This window comes from Cariama cristata, unplaced genomic scaffold (genome assembly GCF_000690535.1).
Source record: "Cariama cristata isolate BGI_N322 unplaced genomic scaffold, ASM69053v1 scaffold5271, whole genome shotgun sequence".
Taxonomy (NCBI): Eukaryota; Metazoa; Chordata; class Aves; order Cariamiformes; family Cariamidae; genus Cariama; species Cariama cristata.
This window is the reverse complement of record NW_009598558.1, coordinates 15,451-37,075: the sequence shown is the minus strand read 5'-3', so window position 1 is coordinate 37,075 and position 21,625 is coordinate 15,451. Positions and strand designations below refer to the sequence as shown.

At 37.9% G+C, this 21,625-nt stretch overlaps 1 protein-coding gene across 1 annotated transcript in view; it reads left to right on the top strand.

Moving 5' to 3' along the window:
• Positions 1-2,182: 2,182 nt before the first annotated feature.
• Positions 2,183-21,625, top strand: part of PAPOLG (poly(A) polymerase gamma) — a gene marked incomplete at both ends in the record, with an annotated part of 29,442 nt that continues 9,999 nt past the window's right edge. Inside the window, 21 exons of the mRNA XM_009709334.1 lie at positions 2,183-2,341; positions 2,440-2,506; positions 3,111-3,192; positions 3,298-3,407; positions 4,651-4,704; positions 5,617-5,728; positions 6,555-6,644; positions 7,273-7,411; positions 7,566-7,638; positions 7,721-7,841; positions 8,158-8,242; positions 8,643-8,696; positions 11,037-11,156; positions 11,490-11,599; positions 14,113-14,234; positions 14,334-14,503; positions 15,400-15,512; positions 15,589-15,827; positions 16,697-16,765; positions 17,416-17,472; positions 18,283-18,377. Of these exons, the coding sequence (XP_009707636.1) occupies positions 2,183-2,341; positions 2,440-2,506; positions 3,111-3,192; positions 3,298-3,407; positions 4,651-4,704; positions 5,617-5,728; positions 6,555-6,644; positions 7,273-7,411; positions 7,566-7,638; positions 7,721-7,841; positions 8,158-8,242; positions 8,643-8,696; positions 11,037-11,156; positions 11,490-11,599; positions 14,113-14,234; positions 14,334-14,503; positions 15,400-15,512; positions 15,589-15,827; positions 16,697-16,765; positions 17,416-17,472; positions 18,283-18,377 (2,241 nt within the window). The remainder of the gene's footprint in view (positions 2,342-2,439; positions 2,507-3,110; positions 3,193-3,297; positions 3,408-4,650; positions 4,705-5,616; positions 5,729-6,554; positions 6,645-7,272; positions 7,412-7,565; positions 7,639-7,720; positions 7,842-8,157; positions 8,243-8,642; positions 8,697-11,036; positions 11,157-11,489; positions 11,600-14,112; positions 14,235-14,333; positions 14,504-15,399; positions 15,513-15,588; positions 15,828-16,696; positions 16,766-17,415; positions 17,473-18,282; positions 18,378-21,625) is intronic.

Sequence of the window (21,625 nt, the reverse complement as noted above, 5' to 3'; positions counted from 1 at the left end):
GTGCCATTTTCCTCAACTTTTAAGTTGTGAGATCAAACTTTCAGTAATACATGCAGGCAACTGAAAAATATCTACTGTTGACTAAAATAATTTGATATGAATAACATCTGATATATCTAATTGATACTGTCCTTTATGTCAGTCTGTAATTTTAGTCTCTGTAGGAAGAATGGGGCAATGAAAGGCAGGTGGTGGCCTTCTGTACACTGGAAAGTCGGTGAATGCTAGTAAAGTCTAAAACCCGCTCTTGTTTTGTGCGAACTTTCTGAAGTGCAAGCTGTGCAATGCAAGCAATATGTAAACCATGTAGGAAGTTGCTGCTGTGGGTGTTTTAATTTAGATGTAATGCACAGCAATTAAATGCAGGCTTTCTTTCTGTATTTGTTATGAAAATGAAATCATAGGAAGGAAAATATTCATTATGAATATTTTTACTTATGAAGTAGAACTTGACAATGCCTATAAACAAGGCAAGGCAAACTAGGTCAAGGCCTACTTAGACTTGAAGTAAACAGCTATCCTAACCGGGGAAACTAGTTGATAGGACCGCAGTCCTAATACCACCCCAGCTTTTTGGAAAACACGTAGAAGAAAGTTTGAAAAATGAGCTTATAGAGAGGAGCGGGGGAGGAAAAAACTCCTAGATGACTAAAAGCTATGTCTGTAGTCGGATAAAGCTACTGAGAGAAAGAAATACATCTTCTCTCAATGGAAAAATAAAGGCAACAATTAGAAATAAGGAGCTGTAACAAGCTGTCTTTTTCTTAAATCAAGTTGAAGCTGTCCTTTGAGCATTTCCTAATCCCATTCCAACTGAAAGGGGTCAAATACCTTAAATAGTTATAAGCATCTCTTGACTAACCCAACTAACACTTGAAGCTATCCATATGTGAACTAGGAAAGCATCCAGTTTGAACAATGGCATAATTAATTGCTTTAGACTTAGGGTCTGTATATGGACTCTTTGACAAGCATGATGAGATGTATAGACCTTTTAACGTGTCTCCCACTTTTGCTACTAGTGTTTCTGTAGAGACCCTTGATCCATAAAGTACAGTTCTTGGCTCCGGTCCCACTCTTTTCTCTCTCCTGGTTTCAGCTGGTAATGCGAAGTAAGGTGTTTTCTCCACTTTTCCCTTTTTAAAGCAAGGGTTCTATGGTGTAAATAAATACTAATGTTGTCCTGCCATGTCAATCCTGTGCTGCTTCTGATGACAAATAAATCTAAACATGCAGGCGAGCAGAGGTTTGGAGGTGAAAATGACACCTTGCTGTAGTTGGAGTTCCAGGACCAGTAACATCGTGTGGGCCTCCAAACCCGGGTGCCTGGTGTCCTGCCTAGCCTAACTGGGCAGTGAGCTAGCTAAGCCACATTTGAGCACCTTCTACAAATGAAGCAGCACAAGTTCAGCTCTATCTGCTGACGTACATCTCTTGGATTTAGATAAAAGATGTATGTACAGCTAAACCTCTGAACTATAAAAATCGATCACTGTGTTAAGAGCACGAGGCTCTCCTAGCAACATGAGCTGCAGATTGGTTGATGTTTTCATTCATACTTTTCCATGAGCAAAACCAAGGTAATACTGAATTTACGGCATCAACTCTGTTTAACAGACCACTTCATTATATGTCCTTCCTCTACAATCAACTATAATGTCCTTCCAGCATCAGTAGAAGTACAACACATACGTTTGACTAAAAGAAGCCAGTGTTAAATTGTCTTGTTTAATGTTAGCAGGAAGCTGATGGGAATAACCTGAAATCAAAACTGATATGAAACTGAAATGTGTCCAAAACTTCTGCTGCATGTAGTGTCACCCTTGGTGGATTTTAAACCTTTTCATTGCCTGGTGATCAGTTCTAACTGTCTAGAGCAATGCAAATAAGTTGTATTAAGATGGTAGCAGCTTGGATCTTTTCTTATATCCACAGATGTTTTTTAAAAAAGTAGTTGTGACTTCTAAGTTAGATCAAGTTATCTAAAAGTCATAAGCAGGATTTTTTTTTTTCTCTCATTTATATGAGTGCTGGATAAAAGAGTAGAAGTTGAGTTGGAAACCTGTAAGCTGAAAGGTGTTTTCCAGTAAGTTTTGGGATTGTGGGTTTGTTTTTTGTTTGTTTGTTGTTTGTTTTTTTTTTTTCTTTTGTGAGGTCTTCAGTATTTTGTTTTCTCTCACAGTATTTCTAGGCTGCAGAACCAGCCTCAAAGACACTATGGAATTACCTTTCCGATTAGCTTGGCTCCTCCTAATGATATAGATCGTGTTCAGACTCAGAAGCTAGTTGAAGCAATGAAGGCATTTGGGGTATTTGAAGATGACGAAGAAATGAATCACAGGTATAACAAGACTGTAAAATTTGTTAACCTCTTGGGTTTTGTTTTTTTTTGTTTTTTTTTTTTTTTTAAGGCAAACTTAATATGAATTTTCTTTACAGGCTGGTTGTTCTTGGTAAACTGAATAACTTGGTCAAAGAATGGATTTCAGAACTTGGTGAGAGCAAGGTAAGGATTCTTTTATATATTCTTATCAAAACAGCTGAAACCTTTTTATTTCTTTTAAAGCCCATACTACTAGGATTCATGCTAAAGTTCAACTTTTAACTTTCTCAGGTATCAAGTAGAGATGTAGTAACTGCCATTGAAACAAGGTATAAAAAATATTTCAGGTGAAGATCTGGAAGCCTTTGGGGCACTGAATAAATTTGTGAAGTGGCTCTGTCAGTGCACTTGTAGCAGTTAACAAAGCCGAAACAATGTATTGTGGGGTGAGCGAGATGGTAAATGGGCTTACGCTAGACTTGCCTTCTGTATAGCTCTTAGATTGTGTTAACTAATGTGCATCTGCTGCAGGGAAGACTAACAACAGGTCTTAATTTATGTAAATTAATGAAAGGACTGCTACATTACTCATTTTTTTTAGTTACAAGCACTCAGTTCAGAAAAACAGTATCAGACTATTAGGCTAACAGCTCGGTACAGGAGTGAGAAGACATTGTTTATGGTGGCTGTCGTAGTCTTTCTAAGTAACTTGTATGCCAGTTAAACTTCCACATAGGTCAATGTGTATCTTATATTCTAAATTAAACTCCCTCTCTTCTACCCACAGAATCTTCCCCCTTCAGCAGTGGCAAATGTTGGTGGCAAAATATGTACGTTTGGCTCTTACAGGCTGGGAGTACACACTAAAGGTAGAACTTTCATTGTTTGGTCATAGTTTTAATGTTTAAAAGTTTAAAAAGTTTAAAGTTTAAAATGTTTAAAACAATAACGGAAGAAATGGAATCTCTTTGCAGGTGCTGACATAGATGCTGTTTGTGTTGCTCCTAGACATGTGGAAAGATCGGATTTTTTCAAGTCATTTTTTGAAAAACTAAAACATCAGGTGGAAGTAAAGAATCTAAGAGTGAGTAAGCTCTTTCCTTGATAGATTGTGCAACTTCTACAATAAGAATGTTGGTATTAAAGGCTCATGTTGGTAGTGAATGTTCTTACAAGCCAAAATTAAAAAATAAATTGTTTCTTAGCACCTTCTAAAATACTGTTTTATGCAGCATGAAAACGTTGAAGTCAAGCTTTTGGTTCCTTTCCCCAATGACTGTACTTCACATAAGAGTCTTTGTGGTATGCTTTTTGCCTACCCATGGTTTGGGAATAAGTCAGCTGTAGCAAAAAGCAAGGTTGTCCCCAGGAGCCTTGCTCTAATCTTCGATGTAGTAAAGGGCTTGGAAACCAGGTAATTGCGTGCAGGAAGAGGAAAGGGCAGCCTGAAAACCAAGGAAGTTGAATATGATGTGGAAACGATTCTGCCAGTATCTTTGCCATGATCTTCCTCTGGATGTACTTTAGGACATGTAATTCATTCTTCTCTGGTCATGTTCCTCTCTGGCTATTCAACCTGAGACTTTGCGGAAGGGATGCACGCTGTCAGCTTCACCTAAAATTAATAGGAGCTGTGCTGTGAACGTATAACATGTAAAATCACCCGCAGGTGTATACATGGTGTACCTTGCATATAAAACGGAATTCCTGGGAAGTGTTTATCTTAGCCTAGTCTTCCTTGTGCAGACATTTTAAAAGACTTCATCTGCATAGCTAAGGAGCCTTCGTTTAGATCACTGTCACCTGAAAACACACTCACAGTGCACTGGGGCACAGTTCTAAGAAGTGGTCTACAAAACTGAAAGCTCTCCCATAAGGTAGCTGCTAGCATCTCAGGCACAGTAGACAATCAAAGTACAGGAGACCAGTGTGCACTGTCAAATGCGGGCAGAATTTTTTTTAGATTTCTCTGGATGTTAACCAGTAGTAAGATAGTTACAGAAATCTCTTTTTTTTTTTTTTTTTTTCCTCACTACCAAGATAAGTACCTTCCCACCACTGATACTGACAGCTTGCTGCGCACTGTTTGTTCATGACAATACACGATCAGCTTCTGAATCTCTTGGCTAAATAACTGTTTAAAGCTAGTATTAATACTGTATTAGTGCTACACTGCTTGCAGCTTTTTAACAATTTTTTTGGTTCAGAAGCAACTCAGTCTTTATACTGAGTAGTTTAGCAGTGTAAATTCTGGTTTTTACCATAGTTTAGGAAAAACATTAAAGTAGCAAAAAGATGTTTTCTTAAGGTTATCTTCTCCTTCACAGGCAGTTGAAGATGCATATGTACCTGTTGTGAAATTTGAATTTGATGGCATTGAGGTAAGAATTCTGGGGTTTGGGGTTTTTTTTAAGTGAGAAATTTATTTTTATTTTTTTCTTGCTTTGGAAATAACTTTTCCGGGGACCTGTGACGTGCTATTTTACAAGGTTATTAGTACCTTACAGTCTATTTAGGAAACTGTAATTGAACAGCCTGACCACAACCTATCCCAGGAGAAGACACTGCAGTAAAGTGGGAGGTTACATGGAAATAAGCCCCTAGGAAGCCTGGCAGGCATGAGAACATCAGGGGCATCTTTTTCTAAACCCATGCTGTAGACCGGAGTAGCTTATTTGGATAGCATTTATCTCACAAGGATCATGCAGAGTGGGAGTAGAGGCAGTGTCCTTGCTAACAAGCTAGCTTTCTACAGAGGGGTGTGTGTCACTTGGTATCGCTATCATGAAGACACTTATTCAGTGATGTTTTTGTGGCCTTTATCTGGTACAGACATTCATAGAATCATTTTCTTGCCTCAGATTGCGCTAAAAAACATATGCTTCAGGATCAAAAGGGCTTACTGCATAAAGAAAATGCTCTGTCCTTTGCTGAAGTATAGCTGAGGTGCTTGAATTTATGTCTTAATTCTATGATTTATTTTAAGTTCCTTTTTAATAGAAATTCTAAGTTTAGAGTAATCTTTTCAACTTAAAGACCAAACCTTTCTTTGCCTAGCTTAAAAAGAAAGGGGTGATGCAATGAAGGTTTTGTAAATAAAATATGTAACTTCTAGCAATTTTCTTGAGTCTTCTGGCAAATAAATCTCTTGGGAGATGTATCTATAGTCACATAATTCTAAATACAAATGTTAACCACTCTGTTTTAGATTTGACTAACTGTCCCCCACTATTGTGCTGTTCACAAACAGTGCAGCATTCTAATTCATGGTTCACACTTTTTTTCCTCTTAAGATTGATCTCGTGTTTGCAAGACTGTCTATGCAAAGTGTTCCTGATAGTCTTGATCTCAGAGATGACTCGTGCCTGAGAAACCTCGATATAAGATGCATACGGAGCTTAAATGGTAAGCATATTTCAGAGAATCATAGAATGGTTTAGTTGGAAGGGACCTTAAAGATCACTTAGTTCCAACCCCCTGCCATGGGCAGGGATGCCTTCCACCAGACCAGGTTGCTCAAAACTTCATCCAACCTGGCCTTGAACAATTCTTTAAAAAGAAAGTATTACTAAAATTGGTATAGAATATGTATTACACAACCCAAGTTTCTGTACAAGATGCAGAAACTGATCGCCTGTGTACTTGACATCTGAGGAGGTGGTGAGTGGGCTTAAATTTAGATGTTTCAAGAAGTTGTGTGTTTAGATAGACCTGTATTTCATGTTTCTTTCGTCAGGGTGTGTGCGTTATTCTAGTTTGCCACAAACTGCTTCAGATGAATAGGTAGAGTACTTGATAGAGAACAGTGTGTGGTAGTTCATTTTAAAAAACAAAAAAAAACAAATGAAAACAAAACCACAAAACAAAACCAAACCACCGAAAAAAAACACCTTACAACACCTGAAACCTAGCTTGCTCACTGTTTAACACTGACTGCTTTGATTGTTCCTGGCTGTTGAAAGAAACCTAGCTTTCAGAATCCTGTAGAAAGGCCTTATTAAAAATTGTTGGCTGTATTCTAAACTATGAAAAAACTGTTGAGGGCACCAGTTAGCTGAAGTAATGCTGCATGTTATGTGTAATCTATAATTTTTAAGGTAATACAAGGCAAGTAATCCAAACTTGTTTTCATAGACTTGAATGATAAAGCGTAAGCTATTGATCCGATATAGCATAAAACTGACTTGTACCTGTTATTAGGAACTTGCGTACTTCAACTTTTTTCTTACAGGCTGCAGAGTTACCGATGAAATACTACATCTAGTGCCAAATAAAGAGAACTTCCGGCTCACACTCCGGGCAATTAAACTGTGGGCAAAACGTAAGTAGTGTCATTGTTCATGACCTTTAAACTTTTCAGAGGTATCTCATGCTGAAAACAAGACCATTAGAAATACTTCAGCTTTGGATAGCTGTTTAAATGACAGCTTTTAAACAAAAAACTGGTTGTTAGTTTAGATTCAAGGTCTCTCCACATGGTAGATCTGTGTGTTTTTTTTAACGGGGGTAGAGTGGGGAGAAGAGGGGAGTGCCTACAAGACAAGGTGCTGCACTGCTTATCAGGAACCTGAGTACAAATGATAAAAATGCTAAGTTAAGTATAAAACCTTGATATATAGGGAATAAGAAAATAATGTTTACACATGTGGCTAGAGCAAGTGCTGGAAGAATGGCAGAACTTTTTTCTTAAGAGAAGCTGGAGTGAAGCGGTAGCTGTACCAGTGTAGGCAAATTTCAGAGAGCAGTATTTTGGGAAGCGGTGTGGTAATGACTCTTTTTCTCATTACTGTAAGAAAAAAAAATTTGTCCTCATTGCACTGCAAAAACATCTGACTTTGAGGCTGAACTGTGCTAAGTATTCTATAGATGATGAAGTTGGTGCTGTAAATTTGAAGGAATATACTTGGATATTGAAAGACTACAGGCTAACTACAACGTATCCATTCTAGGACGTGACGTTTACTCCAACGTGCTGGGATTTCTTGGTGGGGTTTCCTGGGCAATACTAGTAGCAAGAACATGTCAACTCTATCCAAATGCTTTGGCTTCTACTCTTGTGAACAAGTTCTTCTTGGTTTTTTCGAAATGGTGAGAGCTATTGTTTATTTTAATTTGCATAAAGAAGTAACACTTCTAGAAGTAGTTCTTTTATATAAGATTTATATTAACAACATTCGATCCTACCCTGAATTACATGGCAGAGTTTTAAATGGACAGTTAGTTACTGGCTTTTCTTATCTAGGGAGTGGCCAAATCCTGTATTGCTGAAACAACCTGAGGAGAACAATCTTAATTTACCAGTATGGGACCCTAGGGTATGTAGAAATTGAATTCAGAAACCTTTAAACTTTCTTCTAACCTAAACCGATGCTAAGCAAAATTATTTTAACATCATAGGTGAACCCATCAGACCGATATCATGTGATGCCTATCATCACCCCAGCCTATCCACAGCAGAACTCTACATACAACGTGTCTACATCAACACGAGCAGTAATAGTAGAGGAATTAAAACGTGGTAAAGTTCTTTCCATGTTTATTAACAGATTAAAAAGTACAGTTCTTGCTATGTGAAACCACGTTATCTGAATTGGTTATATTGCATGAGGTGTTCTGCCCTTTTAGGGGGGGAGTACTCTGGGAAGTATGCCTGTTGCAGGCAATAAGGGAACAGTCTTACAGTGAACCGTTGCAGTAGACCTGCATTGTGTCAAGGAAATTCCTGCTTTATGATCTGTCAATTACTGTTCAAAACCTTTATCTTGCAAAGTTTATATTGTGCTCTGCTAGTCTTGAAAACAAAACGATAATAAGGTTTTCAACCTTAATTGTAGGTCTTGCAGTTACAAATGAGATTCTCCAAGGAAAATCAGACTGGTCAAAGCTCTTTGAACCACTGAACTTCTTTCAGAAGTACAAGTACGTATGAAATCTGTTGTCTGAACTTGAAATGAGGCAGTTACTGGTTAGCATAGTGAGTTTTAACTGGCAGCCTAAATAGAAGATGGCATTAATACTTGTTTTTCAGAAACTGGAGGTAGTCATATGAATTTTGGTAAGGATAAGTACAGGGAAGATAGAAAAACTGTATGTGTTATGCCATTGACACTGCTTTTATTAGAAAAAAATCTACTATGATATTTAGAATGTAGCAGAATGCAATTCTAAAGGATGTAATGAGTTCTTCAGTCACTACTGTGCCGAATACAGGATATAATCTGTTTTGTATGGAAGTCGTATTCTGTACACTTAAGGCAGTTTTGGTTTCACTTGAAGGACTACAAAGTCCTGAGCTAGTATATTCATTTTCCTTTTCTAGACATTATATTGTGCTGACTGCTAGTGCCTCTACTGAAGAGCATCACTTAAAGTGGTAAGTCTCGCTTTAAACGCAGGTTCAATACATAACTGAAACTCAATTCAATGTTGCACTTTATTTTTAACTGTATTAACAAATGAAGTATTAAACTGTGCAGCTAGATATGGAATACAGTACCAAGTTAGGTAGACAGTTCATCAGCAAAATTAAAAGCTTTCTTGTGAAGGGAAGTTAACGTAAATCATGGTGTTTAAGAAGTTAACCTGAAGATCTGAGTCATGATGAGAAGGAACAAAGAGGGTTAGTGTGTGTATGCCTGAAGGCCAGATGCTCTGTGTCATCCGGAGAAGCGGATGCAAGGAGTCTAAGGAGACTGCTTACCCAACACTGCTTGGGTTAGGAAGATGTTCCTTGTTGCAGAGAGTGAGGCAAACAGGGATTACTTGATGTAATCAGATGTGTAATGGGCAGTGGAGAGCTAGATCTTTTACTGACTTGTACAGCAGTGATCTCCAAACTCTTGATTGCACACTCCTATCAGCAAAATAAATATTTTTGAACATGTACCTGCAATATATATCAACTTATTTACAAGTTACATAAACATGACTGAAGTTCTAATATTTTCTTCCCATACCCCAATGGATTACCTTGTGCAGTCCCTGGGGTACACATGTCCCCGCTCCCCTTTGAAGACCACTGTTCTAGAGCCTTAGAAGACTTGGTTTCATAACTTTTTTTTTTTACTCAATGCTAAATTGCTCTGGCTATGTAGTCAGCCTATTCCAGAGCCTACTTTTCTCCAGTGAAGTGAAACAAGGCCTTTTAATCTGGGTGAAATCTGACAGTCTGTGCAGAGCATCTGAATGCTGATGAATTTTATTCACTGAATTTTAATCCAGTAGTGTGCTCGGACATCTTGCGTTTAGTGCTGAAAATGATCACTTCAGCACACTTGGTAGTGGACAGGTAAATTGCTGATCTACTGACTGCTGATCCACTTTGTGAAACTTAACGTGTAGTTCGAGGAAATGACTGCTTATGACATGATATTTGTCCCTGTCTAAGGGAGATATGCCAATAATAACTTGTTTAACCCATGTGAATGAGCTGACTAACCGTGAATCTTCAAATAAGGTGAAAGAGTGAGGAATTAAGGTACTCTAATGTGTGTGGTCTTAACTTTTTGTTAAGAAATGAATACTTTGCCTGTTTTGCTCAAGTAAGCAAGCAAAATAGCTCTGTGTAACAGAGCCCTGTTCTGAGGGCACCGTGGTTATACTTCAATTTAATTCTTTAATGCTATCTCTAAAAGACCGCTTACTCAATGTTTAAAAAAAGCTCTCATAGGTAATACCTTTTAATTGAACTTTCTAGTATTTTCACTCAAAAAATTGGATCAGCTACAGCTTGATGTCGCTCACGGTTGTGTATACTACAAGGAGTTATGGGCAGAGGGCTTAGAACCAAATAATTTTTAATGTGAAATATTTTTAAGTGAACAAAGCTTTTTTATCTCACAATAAAGATGAAGAAAGTTTTGGCTCCAGTAAAAGCTGATGTTTTTGCAGTGACAGAGGCGAATGGGGCTTAGTTCTGCATCTGGGAGAACTAAAAAGCAGAAGATAAACTTGCTTCAGTTTGCTACAAAGAACAAGTTTAGTTCACCAACTCTTGAATGCATATGGGACTGGATAGCACATCTCTGTTTGTCAACAACACATGATACTTTTGAATGTACAGATCTCTAACTACTTTCAAAGTTAGCAGTGATTTAGGTAAAAGGGTAAAATGCCAGTACTTTATTTAAATGAAAAGCCTTCATGGTCATGATTAATTTCTTGGGTAGGTTTCTGATAAGACTGTGTTGACTAGATAATTTGTTTATTAAAGGAACTCTATTTTTCAGTTTGGCTGGAAGAGGGTAAATTCTTTTCACTGATCAATCTGCAGAAAGAATTGCATCTTTACTCAGGTCTAACTAAACAGTTGTGCTTGAGCCTTTTCGAAACTGCTCTTCCCCTTGATCTCTGGGGTAAAAAGGAGTTTTGCTGCACTTCAGAATGCAGCCAGAGGTGCTGGGAGCTGCTTCTTGTTGATATTTTCATCATAGATTATAGGCTGACGTGTTGTATCTGAACTGTTAAAAGTACAAGTTAAACTTATTTACCTCTGTCTTTAGGAACTTTAAAGCTCAAATGTCACTGAGAATGTCTCAAACTACAGTGTGTCTGACGTGTGTCCGGTATAAAAATCTAGTCTCTGCTCAGCTGAATGAAACGTACTACTTACGGATTGGTTAGCATTTTTGTATTAGCATTGTATTATAAAAAGGCATATAACTACTGTGCTGGATACAGTTAAAAATGAGTAAATATCTCTTGTTCTTATTAGGATTGGCCTTGTCGAATCTAAAATTCGTGTGCTGGTTGGAAAGTTGGAGAAGAATGAATTTATAACTTTTGCACATGTAAAGCCACAGGCTTTCCCTGGCAAGAAAGACCTCTGTAAACAGTGAGTTTCGTTACTTTTCTGAAATACAGTTTGGCCAGTGTATTGTAACTTGTTTATATTCATTCAGCTCATCTGTGAGAGATGTTCAATTACATACCTACTGTTTTGTGGGTACATGCTCTGATGGGCAAGGTTCTGAGCATGCAAGATCTTTTTAAAGAAGGGAGAACTTCAGAGAAGTACTCTGAGAACTTAAGTATGGTCTGACTCCAATCTTTAACTGCTGCATACAACTAAACTATCTTGCTTAATCCCTTCCTGAGAGTAGATACTAGCATCCAAATAACTGGCATCTGTGCATAAATGATGGATTTGACAATCTTGTCTTTCTAGGAGTGGATATGTGTCAATGTGGTTTCTTGGAATCATATTTAGGAAAGTGGAAAATGCAGAAAGTGTTCACGTGGATTTAACAAATGTTATACAGTCATTCACAGACACAGGTAAGCCTCTATTTTGCTCTCATAGGGTTTTGTTTATTCTAGCGGAAGTTGCTTCACAAAGTGAAGTTATTAGATATTACTATAGAAAGTAACATCTAGAAGATTAGCTTAAAAAACATACTATTTTGACAATTTGGCAAAGTGAGTCCATCTTGAAACAAAAGTGCGTGCCGCAGTCATACACCTTATGTGAAATAACTGTTCTGCAGATCATGACGTAAACACTTGCATAGGAATTGCTTTTCATGAAGTGGCCGGTCAGATGTGGAGCCAGGAGACATCCGTTTACTGGGCGTAGCTACAATTGTCAAAAACAGTTGTCAGTTGCTGAACTTTGAAAGTGGAGATTAACTGTGTTAGGCTCTAAAATGAGTTGCTAATGCCTGTTGACGCAAAAATGACAGTTGGTGTATGATAGGATCCCAGAACTTTGAAAGTCAGTGAGTTGTCACGTTGTAATTACATGTGGTCTTGCATGTAAACCTTCATGTTCATCTTCCATTATTACTTTTGATAAATGTAGAAATAAAGTAATTGCAAGTGTTGTTAGATAATGCCAGAATAAAGGGGTTTGGGGGTGAGGAGTCATTTGGAAGTATAGGTCTCTTCCATATTCTGTTTACTTCTTCCCAAGCTGACTGCTCTTGTACCTTTCAGAAGGGCATGTGTGCTGTCAGGCTCCTGCCTAGCTATCATAATGAAGAACTAAAGAAATCAGGTTACTCTTCTGAAGTGACAAGTGTGTTTGGACAAAGAGTTCTAAACAGTGGACTCCTTTAAATGTTTGTTTGCACCGATGAGGAGTTTATCCAGAGTAACAGCATGAGCTCTCTGTTGTCTTGCTCAGACAACATGAGTACATGCAGTAAAACCTGACCTTCTTTTTAGCTCATGCATTGGGATGTGAGAAAAGCACAGAAAAATGCACCAAAGCTCTCTCTTCTGAAGTGACAAGTGTGTTTGGACAAAGAGTTCTAAACAGTGGACTCCTTTAAATGTTTGTTTGCACCGATGAGGAGTTTATCCAGAGTAACAGCATGGACAACACGAGTACATGCAGTAAAACCTGACCTTTTTAGCTCATGCTTTGGGATGTGAGAAAAGTACAGAAAAATGTATCAAAGCTCTTGTCTGAGTTTCAAGTCCGATGGGGTGACTTCCTCAGACTCGCACTGTTATCTGTACTGATGCTGGTCTTGTACATTACTTCCAGTGGCACTGTGTTTCAACATTGTAGCAAATGTAAATTATGTCAACAAGGTTTATGTACCGCTAAGAGGGTGGAACTAATGTTAAATCCTTTATTTCTATGCATAAACTTCATTAGTAAGGCTGCGTGCTCTTAGTTTAGCGCAGCACAGCCTATAGCAAGTTTCAGATATAGGTTTGAATTCAGAGAGATTGAACAGAAAAGTTATTTCTTGAGGTGTGAAATCCTTTGGCAAATGTGGGAGTGACCAGTAGTTATGTGCAAGAAAGCTTTTATCGTGTGCCTTGACTTTGCCCTCTAAAAATATTCTCTCAAAGATTAACTTTAAGTTGATGAGCTCAAGAATATCAGGCTCACTGTTTGGAAGGCTTTTGTTAAGTGAACTTTATCTCACTTTTATGTAAACACATTATTGAATTTTACTTTGAAGCACCTGTTCATCTTGGTGTGAGTGTTCATATTTGTGCTTTTATTTCACTTCTAGGTCTCCTGTAGAAAGACTTATAAGCCTTTTTGTTGCATGTCCTTCCTTTTGATTCATACTCTGTATGTTAATAAGCTGACTTTCCAGTGATGTTCATGATAGGCCTGTTAGATAAGCTTGCCTAAATATGACTTAATTCTGTGGTAACTGCTGTGCTAGTATAGCATTTTTAATTTGCATAAAAGGCTGTTTGCAGGCAAGTAAGAAAAAGCTGTTTAAATTCTAGTGATTCTGATAAGTCAGATGTCCCTGAAATCCACTCTGACTCACTTGGACAGGTGGAATTTTAGCATCTAAACTATCGAGAAGTTATATGATGTTACAGAACTGTTAAAAAAACCCCAATTGCCATGGTAAATATCAAATAAAAAAAAATTAGTTTAAATCTTGAGTAATATGTCTGGTCTTTCATCAGCTGTGTGCAATTGGGTTGATTCAGAAGGTCCTCTAGATCTATTCTCAACCAGAAAACTAATGGTTAAGGAGTATTATCTCTTTCAGGTTAAAATCAGCTCAGATGTGAGCTGCATGATTGGCAAACTACAGCTGTAACTGAGCACATAAATGCATATTTGAACTTAAATAGCTGTTATGTATCTGGTCTGTAGTGGATGTGAAATGGGCATCTTGGGTCACACTCATCTTCTTGAGACTATATGTGGAGTGCTTGGGCAGCATTTTGTGGTCAGTTAGGCTGGAAACTTCTTGCGCTTTGGCCTGGACAAACTTAAAGGCTTGCTGTTTCTAAAGAAACCATGTGTAACTTTTTGACAAATACTTAATGCAAGCATTACCCTACAAAGCTAGATTTTATGTTAGTTTACAGGCAGGCTAACAATTTCAAGATTCTAAAGGAAGACATGAAGATTGAGGCAACTTATGTGAAGAGAAAGCATCTCCACTATTTTTTGCCTGCAGAAACCTTACAGAGAAGGAAGAAGGTATAACAAAAAATTTGGCTCTTCTGGCAGTATCTTTTCTGCTTTAATAGTTACTTGAAGACTTCATTATTATTTTTTTTTAAAAAACTGTTGTTTCAGCAAAGCATGCCAGATATTAGTCAAAATGCTAATGGGCTTCAGTACAGAAGGACTACTTCTGATGGAAGATGTTTGGACAGTTCCAAAAGCACGAACTCCAGAACACCGTGTAATTCCTCTTTGTTAAATAGGATATCTAAATTGGACGCCTCTACCACAGGGACAGAAAGGTTTGCACCATAACTTTAGAACTGTGAAGAAGCTGCATTTAACTGACTCACAATATAAATGAGGTCTAGGATTTCTTGTTTGAATCTGTGTGGATCATCAGCATGTAGAGGGCTTTAAGGGCTTCAGGAACAAAGCTGGCATCTCCTTTGGGCATGTGGGGGGAGGCACATTAAAGAAATCCTTCAAAAAATTAATTTGATGTACATGAACACATAGGAATGAAGAACAACTTGATACCAGAGGTATAGGTTAGTGTGTAACTTGAAGCTAGAGTATTTTATGTGTAGGTAACTGTTCTTTCTAACAAAAAGTATGGATAGTGCCAAGCAGTATAAAGTTCTAATGAAGTGCTGCTCTTGATCACAGAAATGCTGTAGAGCTGCTGCTGACTTGGTGGAGAAGTATGAGAACTCGGGCAGTAAAAGTGCCTGTCACTTTTTGGGAAGTCTGTTTGTCCATAAGCTACTTCAGCACAGGAGGAATATCTAACCTTGAGAGTAGTAGCCAAATACTACCAAATGTGTAATGCCTACTGCATTCAGATAGTTTGGTACCGTAGGAGTAGCATGCTAAAAAAATAAAAAAAATTGGGGTGCACATATAGGTAGAGCAGGTACATTCACTACAAACAGCACAGAGTGCTGGATATACCGCACTCAAAACCAGCACCGGTACATAGAGATTCACTAAAGAAAATGTTTACGTTTAAATTTGCAGTCTGAAGTTAAGCAAAATTAAGATCTCGTGCTAGATTGCCTGTGAGTGCGTGTTGTTTGGTAGAGCTGTGACAATGAGCTAAGAAGGTAGATATTCATCTTGCATGAACTTTCTGGAAATGAAATGTATAGTATTTTACAAACTAGCATTTTATAACTCTAGTGTCTGACTTTTACAGAAATGCTGTATATCAGAGATCTAATGGTGCTAACAATAACAATACAGACAAGATAACTTGTGTAGCTGTGCCACCAGTGTCTAAGGGACTCGCCGTTCCTGTTACTGATTCAAGTATGTATTGAAGTAGTGAGTGGAATGCAGTCTTTAATTTCATGGCCAAATTCTAAAAGCTCTCTGTCTCCTACAGAAACGGAGGCTAAAGTTGCAATAAGAACATCGGGACCTCCAATTGGTTGCACTGTTCCAGGACATAACACAATTTCTCAAATCAGAGTACGTTTTGTCCAAGGACAGGATGGATTAAGTGGGACTCCAGTTGCAGATCCTAAGAATACCGCACCTAAACGACATTATTCAACGATCTTTAAGGGACATTGTTTACCTGCATTCAAAGAATCCCCCAATAAACCAATTAATGTAGAAAAGGTAAGGAAGGGGGGTTAGGCCAGGGAGGGTTTGAAGTGTTAATTATTGATGTAGAATGAATGAAATAACTGAGAAGAAATGCATGTATACATCCCCAATGGATTCAGGAATCTAAATTTAAGCATAGTGATAGTTTTACTAGGATGTAGATATAAGAAATTGTCTTGAATATAATGTATAACTATATAACATTTTTTTCTAAGATCTGGCACTAGTGACTGTTTCAGGTCTGGTGGCAGGGTCTCTAAATACTACTGTACCCATATATTACTGCACTGACCAATTGCCGAATGAACTGGCTCATTCGGAAGCAGTTCTTAAAACAATTCAGAAAAAAATTATCTCCAAATTAAGAGGATATGACTATTATAAATGTAAAAGTATGAGCTAATCTTGTTCTGGCAGATTATTTTTGAATGCCTATTGATAGTTTTGCTGCTTTAGAAATCAGCAGCCTACTCAGTAGGTCCGATGCTGACATGAGTATGGAGCTGATTGTTAAATCTTGGTTTTGTGGAAGCTTTAGATTAATGCTTGATTTGTTTTATTACTATATATACATCTCCTTAAATAGCTGTGTTTGTGGCTTGACCTCTGATTCGAGGCAGAGGCAAAGAACAACTAGAAAAAAACCCTCAATTTTGACATTTGTAAAAATCAACTTGGAGAACTGTTATCTAGTATTGGATATTTCAAGTACAGATTTCAAGGTTTGGGTAGTAAGACTTTTTGAGAGGCTTGAGATTCCTGTGTGGAAATGGTGGTCTTAAATGTTGTTTTAAGAACAGCCACTAATATGTTTAATGTGTTGACTGGAAGCAACAATTGCTAGTATAGCAATCATTTTGAGTCTGTGTATTTTGTTCTAGTTAACTGACCAGGATTCAGCATTCAAAGATGAAGGCAAACCAGAAGATGTCAGGAGATCTGCAGAAAATGTAATTTTGAAGTAGTTTTACTCAGTGGACTAACCGAAAAGCTGAACGAACTGTTCTGATGCCTAGACTACCTCATATAAATACTCCATACATTTATTGATGTAAACAAAAATATCCTTTTCAGTTTAACTTATTTCAGTCTTCATTTCCCAAATATTACACCTATACGATCTCTCCTTTTAAATGTTACTACTAGATGATTTGGTAGTATCCATAGCAGCTAGCTTCTTGCCATGCTTGAAGTCAGATTTTGTTTCTTAAACCACTTGATTCACTGATGTAAATTAAAACTACTATAAAGACTAAAGTATTTGGCCTCTCAAAGGGAGCATAAAGAGCTTTATATTTAGTGTAGGTTGCTACTGAAGCATAAACTCTTGAGGGCACACCCTCAAATCAAGATGTGGTCTTGTTGGTAGAGTAAAGGTTGAAACATCTGAAATGAAGATTAAAATACTTGAAATGCTGTATGTGCTTATAGGGCTTAAAAAAACCAAAACAAAAACTAAACACATACATGCATTGACAACCTCCAGCTTGTAGTTTTGGTGTTGGGTTTTTTTTAAGTATCCTAGCTGCCAGACCTTGCTGTCTCAAGTCCTGAATTTGACAATACTGCCTAACAAATACCTTCTGGCGCTTTTTTTTAGGATTACTTTGAAGGAAGAGCCATCCTGATTCCAATTGTCAAAACCCCAAGATTACAGGTATTACTTATTGTGCCTTTGTGTTCATAGGTAAAGCAAAATTAGAATGTTCATTTTATATACAAAGACTTATGTACTATTAATCCCTGAAAACTTGGTGGTTCTAAGTAGTTGGTAAGCTTTTGCCTATCATGCTTCCACCAAATTGAGTAGCTGAACAGTGACCTTCCAGGTTTATTCACAAAAGCAAAGCCAAAGTTTCCGAGTTACTGAGCTTGAAAAAACATGTTTCCGTGTACTCAAACACTGACAGAGTTTGTTTCCTGATTTGCTTTTTTTCTTAAGTAAAAAGATCTGTACTCCTTGCAGATCTTCCATTAGGTGATCTGAGCTGTTATCTTAAATACTTGTATACTGATTTCTGTGACAAGACTTGGAAGCTTTGAAGTGTGTAAGTGGCTTTAACTCCTCTGTGTCACGTAAAATGTTGTGAAATTGAGGGTTATAAGACTGTCTGGACAGTAGGGACACTCTGTTTTCCTGATCCATGGATCTGAGAAGAATGGTAGCTTCCCCTGTTACGCTGTTCAGCAACTTGCAACTTCTTCCACCCTCTCCCCTCAGGAATATAGTTATCTCGATGCCAGGAAAGAAGTATGTAGAGGGGAAAATGCTCTTCCTATATGAACTGGTGGTAACTAAACAAGTGGTGTGGTGAAAAAAAAATCCTTTGGGTTTGGGCCATACTGTTTTGGCACATACAGAATGTTGTTATATTCAGCTAGGAAAGGGTTTATCTGCTGCTACTTCTGAATTATTGAATTTAAAACGTCCTTTTTTGTGTGTGTGGCATCTTTTTGTGTGTTTTAGAGGCTTTCAAGTAAAGAACTACCAGACTCTTCATCTCCTGTTCCAACAAATAGTGTTCGCATTATTAAAAGATCCATCAAACTTACCCTTAATGGGTAACTGTATCTCTTCAGGTGAAGATGATAATCACTTATTCAGTGGTCCATATTAACAATGTGTATTGTAGTCACTAACAATGTATGGAAGGCTACTGCTGCCATACTGCAATTGGCCAGTTAAAATTATGGTCCTATTTTATAGTATTGTTAGATGCTTGCTTCCTTTTGAACTATTTGCATATTCTTGTAACAGTTATTCTTGTTAATCTTTTAAAAAGTCTTAACTGTCACTAGCCAAAACAGCTTTTGAAAAAGCCACGAAAAAACAACCTGTCCTGTGACTTGGATTCAGAATGTACGTAAACAGGGTTAACTAGTCACTGCAACCACATTCTGGATTCAAGTGTGTATGAACACGCTTGTATTCATTTGTGCTTTCCTAATTCATGTGCATATATTGTTCTTATCTTAAATTATTTTCCCATTTGGCACATACACTCCCGTGCATCTGTCACAATGGTGCTCAGCATCCTTGGCTAGGAGCTTTCCACTGTCTAGCACAGCCATGCACTACACAAGTATTGCCTCCCATGGAGGTCCATAAAGAGTTTAAATAGTGAAGAAAATGCAGCAGAGGATGCTACCAAGGTATGGAGATGATGGACATGTCCCATGCCAGGTTACTCGATTTTTGTCTTAAGACTGTTCCAGCATGAGTCTTGATGGGTTTTTTGTTGTCACTGGGTAGTAAAGCTGAACTCGGAACACACAGATGAAGAATGTACTTAAACATTGCAACAGCCCGAAGCTGTTGTGACACTACTACCCCTCCCCTGCAAGCTGCAGTCTTGAAAGCAACTGGCATGCAGAAAGTGGTTTCAGATAAACCCTGAAAGCTGTTCTAAATGGCTATGTGAGAACTTGTAGTAGTCTTAAGTCTGGTTCTGTAAACCGATAACACTGCTTACCCAGTTAAGTGCATTATGGTTTCTTGAGGGGTGGTAAGACGTTCTGATCATATGAAAAACTTGTTATGCTATCTCGCTATTGTAATGTCTTTATAATGTGGTGGTTTTGTAAATGAAGCTATATGTTTTTTCCAGAGTATTTTTGTATGTACTGTAAAATACTATCTTTCAAAGAGAAATTTAAAATCTCCAGTTTCTTTTTTTAATGCAGATGGGATCTGCTTAAAAAACCCGAACAACTAATCCAAATGTAAGGCGAGGGGGCAGTGCCACAAAAAAATATGGTCTACAAAATGATAATGTCATGCTAGAGTAAATTTGAGGAGACTGCTTTCCTGCTTCTAGTATTTCCAGGTTTTGAATTAACGCCCTCTGAATAGTACAGTTTGCAAACTGCGTTGACAGCTGAAGTCCCAGTTTGCTATGTGGACAACAGATACCCCTGAATTCTTTTAAAATGAGTTGCTCGGCTTAAACAGCAATTCTGAGCTCTGATCATCTTAAGCACCTACCTAAAACCCTAGTGACGAGACGGAAGGACTGTGAAGGAATAAGAAGAGGCATGTATCTTGTAAGGTCTTCATTCCCTAGCATTCCCCCTACTGCGAGTATTCCAAACTTGTGACGAAAACTTGACAATATTTATCACAATATACTTAGTTTTTTCCTTATTATCTTTGGTTTCCAGCTTGCTTCAAGTGCAATTTATCTCTTAGAAAACTGGCCTTAGTGAGTTTGAGAGGTCTTATTCTTCCCTTTCCCCTCCAAAAACCCTGAAACTTAGACTGCAAGGCTTAGCTTTAGTCACAGGTTAAAATTAAGAAATGGAACCTGTGTTACTTAAGTGGCTTTTAGAAGAACTACACCTTCAGTTTATAAAATGGTTATGTCAGTTTTGTGACCTGTGTTTAAAACCATGGTAATTAAATATTGTAAGTCGGTGTACTAGTTACAGTATGCATATAACTTCAGCACCTGTGTAAATAAAAATCCATCATGAATTTGAAGGAATTGAAGCTGAAGTGGGTGATAAGATAAACAGCAAAGCAAATATGAAAAGTAAATGTTTTGTAATAGCCTACAACCCTGTAATATTACCATGCTTTTAAACAAATTCTTCCACTTGAGTGTTCCAAGACTGTTAAGGGCTGTTTTGCCCTTAACCTCTATGTCAGCACATGCGTTTACGCAACTAGTCTCAAACTAACCTAGCTAATGGATATAAAAGTATATGCCTTTACGAGTTTGGTTTTTTTACTCTTGCTTTGCAGTTATCTTCTAATTGTTCTTTCTCTCTTTTTTTTTTTTTTTTTTTTTTGGGGTCCCCCCCCCCCCTTCCTCACTCTTAGGGTTTTTAGAAGAATGTTTAGGAAGAATTTAGGTTACTAGTTTCTTGGACTTGCTCAAGCATAGATGACATTACACACTTTTACGTTAATATAACCTGACTTGATGCTTGACCCAGTGCAGAGTGACATCACTGCTGTGGAGTTTCCCTGGATGTTGCAGAAGTTTGATACTCCACCCAGAACCTTGCAGACTAGATTTCAGCTGTTTTAAATAAAGTTTAAACTACAACAGTTCAATTTAAATGTTTTCCTTTGTTTATGGAGCATGTCTTCTGTTCAGGTGATTGAAAGGAAAGTTACACATGCATAAAGACTCGGTGAGGGAGGCTCTTTGATATCAGACTTCCTGCAAACTTTGCTGTTTTCTATCTGCTTTCTTAGCTGGTTGCCGTATATGTGGCTTGGAGGCCCAAATGACAGGGGTGAGGGATGCATTGATCAATGTCCTCAAAGAGGAGCATCTCTGTATTGAAAATTGTGTGCCGTTAGGAACTTTGAGCTAGCAATTCCCTTGCAGGAATGGTTTTACTTGCTAGGTATGAGCAAAGAAACGGTTAACGTGAAGTCACCTACGCTTCTGCTGTTGCAATGGATGTCCCTGTAGGAACTAAGAAAGTAATCGGATACCTGCTTTTTGCCTTAATGAGTAAAAAGCAAAGGAGAAAAAAGAAGGTAACTGGAGATTGCTAATTTTGACTTTGGGAGGGGAGGGCGCTTATTAATACTGCCCTTATGTAATACTTAGTGACGTAAGCCATTTAGCATAAAAACACAAGTGAAAACTCCTAGTTGTGTTTTTTTCTAATTACCTCATCACACTTCTTATAAAGAGTCTGGTCCCATGCAATATTCCAGTAAACGAGGAGCCGTGGCTGTAGTGTGCTGCCGAGGGCTGCCGTCCCGGGCTGGCGGCATTCTGTGCCCCCTCCCCAGCGGACATCAAATGGCTGCAGGGAGCACCTCGGTCTTGGCAGTAACCGAGCTCCTG